The sequence below is a fragment of the Elephantulus edwardii genome, unplaced genomic scaffold (assembly GCF_000299155.1).
Source record: "Elephantulus edwardii isolate Elephantulus edwardi_28Jun2011 unplaced genomic scaffold, EleEdw1.0 scaffold00117, whole genome shotgun sequence".
Taxonomy (NCBI): domain Eukaryota; kingdom Metazoa; phylum Chordata; class Mammalia; order Macroscelidea; family Macroscelididae; genus Elephantulus; species Elephantulus edwardii.
The window spans coordinates 6,880,648-6,886,234 of NW_006399867.1; the positions used below are offsets into that span (position 1 = coordinate 6,880,648).

A 5,587-nucleotide genomic window follows, 5' to 3' on the forward strand; every position below is an offset into this window, starting at 1 on the left:
TTCTTTCATTGTTAGACAATCCCTCAAATAGGTTTCAGGCATTGCATATTGTTAACCACTGTGGAAGGCAGCATGGTGCATCTAGAAAGTTGCAATAATTTTAACATTATCTTTGGCAAAATTTTACCTGCACATTCTATTGTTGTACACCGTGGAGTCAGAAGTGACCCATAGCTGACTTTTCAGTGGGTTTTCAGAGGCAGTTAATCACATGGGAGGAGATTGCCCATCCTTCTCCCGCAGAGTAGCTGGTGGATTTGAACTACGTTCCTTTGAGGTCGCAGTGCAGATTCTTACCACTAGGCCACTTTATTAACGATAATTTCCACATTGGTTCTGCTAAATCACCTTTCTTTGGACTGTGTATGGGTACGTCTCTCGTCTAGTTGCTTGGCCAGGTAGCTGAATTCCAAATTTCTTAGCATTGATGAATGAGCAACTCTGTGTTGTATCTGCTTGTTAAAAAAATTAACTTGAAATCCCCTCAATTCCTGGGGTCTTATTTTTCCCCTTGCCTTCAGTGTAGCTTGGACTTCTTCCCTTACTATCATCACCTGTTGATCATATACTGCCTCCTGAATGCTTGAAAGCTGATCAGTTCTTTTTGGTACAGTAACTCTGTATATTTCTTCTACCTTATTTTGATGCTACCTGCATCATTCAATATTTTGCCTACACAATCTTTGAATATTGCTCAAGGCCAACCCCCCCACCCCCACTTCTTAAAAAATGTTTGGCATGTTCTTCCCTTTTGGTTTTCTAACTTCAGGTCTCTGCAGATTTCTAATAATGCTTTCTTTTATCTTCTTGCCTCATTTTTATTTTTATTTTTTTCCTTCTCCTTTGAAATCTTCTCCCATTTGTTTTAGCTGGTTTCCATTCAAGAGCTAATTTCAGTCTCTTCTGATTTCCACTTTGGACTTTTCTCTCTATATAATAACCACTGATTTTTTCTATGTATTATGTCCTTGATGTCATCCCACAACTCCTTTAGTCTTCTATCATTAATGTTCAATGCGTCAAATTTGTTCTTAAAAAGGTGCCTAAATCCTCATGGGATATACTTAAAATCATATTTGGACTCTTGTGGACTTGTATTAACTTTCTTCAGCTTCAACTAGAACTTGCCTATGTATAATTTATAGTCTGTTCTGCATTTGGCCTCTGGCCTTTTTTCTAGCTGATGATATTGAACTTCCCCATTGTCTCTTTTCACAGATATAGTTCCCATCCAGTGAGGTCCACGCATATAATCACTATTTATATTATACATGAAAGGTATTTTCAAGGAATAAATCATGAGTTTTATAAATTATGCTATGAGATATTTAAAATGCAGCTTATAATTGATGCATTGATGGCAAGTTTCTGACTTCCCCCAGAGAACTGTCATCTGTCAGTGGTGTTATGGCTGACTGAAATTCAAAGGTAAATACCGTACCTTACATATCAGTAATGACTGGACCTTTTGAATGTCTAAGACAGAAGAACAACTAACAATCTCAGAGCCGCATATATTATTTTCATCTTATAGTCACATAATTAATCTCTTTTAAAAGATAGTATAGTGGGAGCTCTGGTGGCCTAGTGACAAGAGGCTGCACTGCAATCCCAGAGGTACACTGTTCGAATCCATCAGATGCTCTGCTGGAGGAGGGACAATCTTCTCCTGTACCAGTCAGACTTGATTTGATGGTACACACATAAAAAATGATAAATTTTTTAAAAAGATAGTATAGAATAGGATCTAGACCAAGCAGACCAAGGAACTAGACCAAAAAGATTTTAAATAACAATGGTCCACACATTCAAGGGCAGAGTACCATCAAGCATTAAACTCTGCCAGAACTTTCCACTTGCCCACCAGCCACCCCAAGTGCTCTCCACATCTGACATCACTCAAGCGTCTTCACCCAGTTGCTTCTGCCTTCCTTAAACAAGTAACACGACACATCCCACTTACAACACAATGAGGGTGAGGATGAAGAAGAAGTGGACACTTCCAATGAGGTTCTGGTAGATCCACACAACCCACAAGTAACCGGGCCTGCTGTTCAAGCTATCAATCCAGTTGTAGATGACGTGAATGAACAAAGGCAGACCTCGAAAGGGGCCACAGTCAGCCGAAGGCTTCAGTCTGTGGGAAAATACAGGACAGAAACACATTTCTGGCAAGTGGCTCAGGCTTTGTTCATTCTACAGTTAGGGTGTCCTTACTGGGCTCCTGGCCTGGAAATGACAATTGTTGCCTGTTCCAAGGTGACATGAAGGTTGGTGTCACTGAGTGCAATAACTCGTGTTGTCCCCTCCCTCCTACTCCCCATGGCTTTTCTCCCATGCTGGACTACATAGACTTGTTGTTGTTGTGTACCATCAAGTCAGAACCGACCCATAGTTGACCCTCCAGTGGGTTTTCACAGGCAGTTAATCGCACGGGAGGAGATTGCCCCTCCTTCTCCCACAGACCAGCTGGTGGATTTGAACCACATGCCTTCAGGATTGCAGCTTAGCTTCTTGCCACTACGTCAACAGAGCTCCCTACATAGACTCCTTAGCTATACTTATTTTAAAACTTAATCACAGAATAATATGTGATGATAGTGTTAGAAATTGCTGCAGGATGCGTTTATATGAGCATAAACAAAATTGTTTTGTAAAATCTTATGGCATCGAACGACAAAATTGCTAGTCATAATAGTATTAGTAATTCAGCAGAAACCTTTTAAACTTTTTCTCCTTCTTTTCCTTTTAGTTAGTACTTAATTCTAAAAAGAAATTATTGATATAGGTTTGCAAATATGCCATACAATTTTCATCTTGTTGCAGATACATCGAACCCACTCATAGCAGATTCTCCAAAGGGGTTTTTGGAGACTATCAACGGCACAGCAGAGGATCGCTCATCTTTCTCCAGTGGATTTGAACTGGCAGAGAGGGGCCACCTCTGGGTCAGCAGTGCAACTCCCTATGGACTATGCAACCAGATGACCATAATATTGTTGTTAAAACACTACAGCGTTGAACAAAACCAACAACTAGGAAAACACCAACTGCTCCATGGACGAAGAATCTTCTCCCATGTAATTTACTGTTTCTGAAAACCTGCCGGCAGGTCAGCTAGGAATTGGTGCCCACTCGCCGGTACACAACAACAACATCAACAATTACTTTGTTTAGGAATCGTTTGTGAATCCAAAGAATGACATCTCAGCCAAGGAGTCAACACACTCTGACTGCAGACAATGGAATGAAGACAGGAAGCTGACCCTGAGAGAGACAACAATTACTTTGTTTAGGAATCGTTTGTGAATCCAAAGAATGACATCTCAGCCAAGGAGTCAACACACTCTGACTGCAGACAATGGAATGAAGACAGGAAGCTGACCCTGAGAGAGACGGTTGGGGTGGGACTGCAGACTGGAAGGGCTGCTCTAGGGATGACTTTTGAGTTGAACCACTGAGTGATAAGAAGGCAGCCGTGCACGAGGGCGGGGAGGACATCCAGGGAGAGGCCCTCATGTGGGAAGACCCCAGAATGGCCCAAGAGCAGTGGGGCTGGAGGAGCCAGAGGGAGGGAGGGTTGGAGAAGACAAAAGTGATCCAGGGCGGAGAGGGGTTTTGCGTGAACTTGGGTTGTGTGCGTGGGAGCTGGCTTCTCCCCGTTCCAGGAAGCTTAGGACCACAGCGATGCGGCTCCTGGTTCTGGATTGAGGGACAAGTTACCCACCTGTGTTAAAACCTCACCCCAAAGCCGCAGCCCCTACCTCCAGATGGTGATGGCCAGCGTGCACAGGACCCCAGTGAAGGAGGGAAAGAAGAGCAGGAAGATGAAGAAGGTCATCATCTGCGAGGCCCGCCAGGCCTTGCGGGGTGGCTGGAAGTTCATCATCAGGCTGATCTGAAGCGAGAGAAGAGTGTGGCTCCCACCCGCTGTCTCCGGCCCTCGACCCCCACGCGTTCCTCTCAGACCCCACTCTCCACCCCACGGCTGTGTGCAGCTGCTTGGTGCCAACTGGGGCAGGACTCACATTTTTGACGTAAAAAGTGATGAAAAGAGTGATCATTTGGATGAAGGGCAGCAGAGGGCTGAAGAAAATGCCAATCCTGCACGGGAGAGAGGGTGAGTGTCAGGAGCTGCGGAGCACTGCGCAGGGTTCTCTGGAGTGGGAGTTGTCATGGAGCCATTCCACTGGTGAGATCTAACATAAGACAACTATTCCTTCATTGAAATCTCAGAATATAGCAAGTTCCAGGATGATTTCTGCTATAAGCAGCCAATCAGTGCAAAAGGAGTTCGTTCCAAGGGTGGCCTGTATCAAATAAGTAAAGGCATTCTTACAAATGTTTTTGGTTTTTTGTTGTTTTTTTTTTTTACTCCATCGAGATCTTTCTTGCATGTAGTTCATCACCATCTGACACATGATTCTTTAAATTGAACTAGTGGCCTGCCATACTGACTTCCAGTCTTGGATTTCTCTTCCTCAGAAGCCAGCTGTTTGTCATCTGACTTCCACATCTGGGTTTTCCCAGTTCCATGAGTCAGGAGAAATCTCTAACATGATGGCCAATACAGAGATTTAGGGGTTACCACCTCTACAAACACATGGACCATTTCCTTGACATAAAGGAAATATTCTCTCATGATCTCTCTCTCTGATGCACACATATTATCTCTCGTGTTTAAAAAAAAAATCAAATCTCTAGTAGTGTAGCCTATAGATTCAAATTCACCAGTTACTCCTTGGGAGAAGGCTGTAAAGCTGTGCAGTCTCCTCCCAGTGAGATTTACAGCCTCAGAAGTCCAATAGAGGGTCATTATGAGTCAGAATCAACTAGAAGGTAGTGAGTTTATTTACCTCTGTATAGATACTTATGTATAGATATGTTGTTTTTATCTGCCTTTGAGTCTCTTGGGACTCAGCTATTCTATGTAAAACAGCTCTGAACCTTGCCAACCTCATGGTTTCTGACACACCTGTCCCTATTAACCTAGTTACCGTGTCAATCCATCTCCTCCAGGGTCTTTTTCTCCTGCGTTGTCCCTCCACCCTTCCAAGCGTGGTGTCCTTCTCCAAGGACTCGTCCCTCCTGGCAATGTGCCCAAATTACGTGAGATGGAGCTTCAGAATCTTTGCCTCCAAGGAGAAACTTGGTTTCACTCTCTCCAAGAAAGGCCTATTTGTTTTCTTGGCAGTCCATGGTATGTTCAAGACTCTTCTCCAGCATCACAACTCAAAGGTATCAATTCTTTTCCTGTCGTGCTAAATCATCATCGAGCTCTCAGATGTATAGCAAGTAATTGAGAAGATCATGGCTTGGATCAGGTGTGCCTTAGTCTCTAGACTGACATCATTGTTCTTTAGCACTTTATAAAACACCTCATTGATTTTACCTTTCAGCCTAAGACAATTACTATGAAGAGAGATGGGCCAGATCTTTCTGTGATTTGTGAGAACTTGTAAATTTTATTTGCATGTAATATTGTCATATGAGTGGTTAATTTACATATTTAGGAAAAGCAGACCAAGGAGGATAGAAGGAGAATTGATGCCTTTGAGCTGTGGTGCTGGAGAAGAGTACTGAACAT

General features: G+C 43.2%; 1 protein-coding gene across 1 annotated transcript in view; it reads right to left on the reverse strand.

Annotated features, from left to right (window-relative positions):
- The window catches only part of TMC5 (transmembrane channel-like 5), a 74,607-nt gene that overhangs the window by 15,293 nt on the left and 53,727 nt on the right, over window positions 1-5,587 (reverse strand). Inside the window, 3 exon segments of the mRNA XM_006892713.1 lie at window positions 1,964-2,137; window positions 3,765-3,898; window positions 4,029-4,104. Coding sequence (XP_006892775.1) covers window positions 1,964-2,137; window positions 3,765-3,898; window positions 4,029-4,104 — 384 coding nt within the window.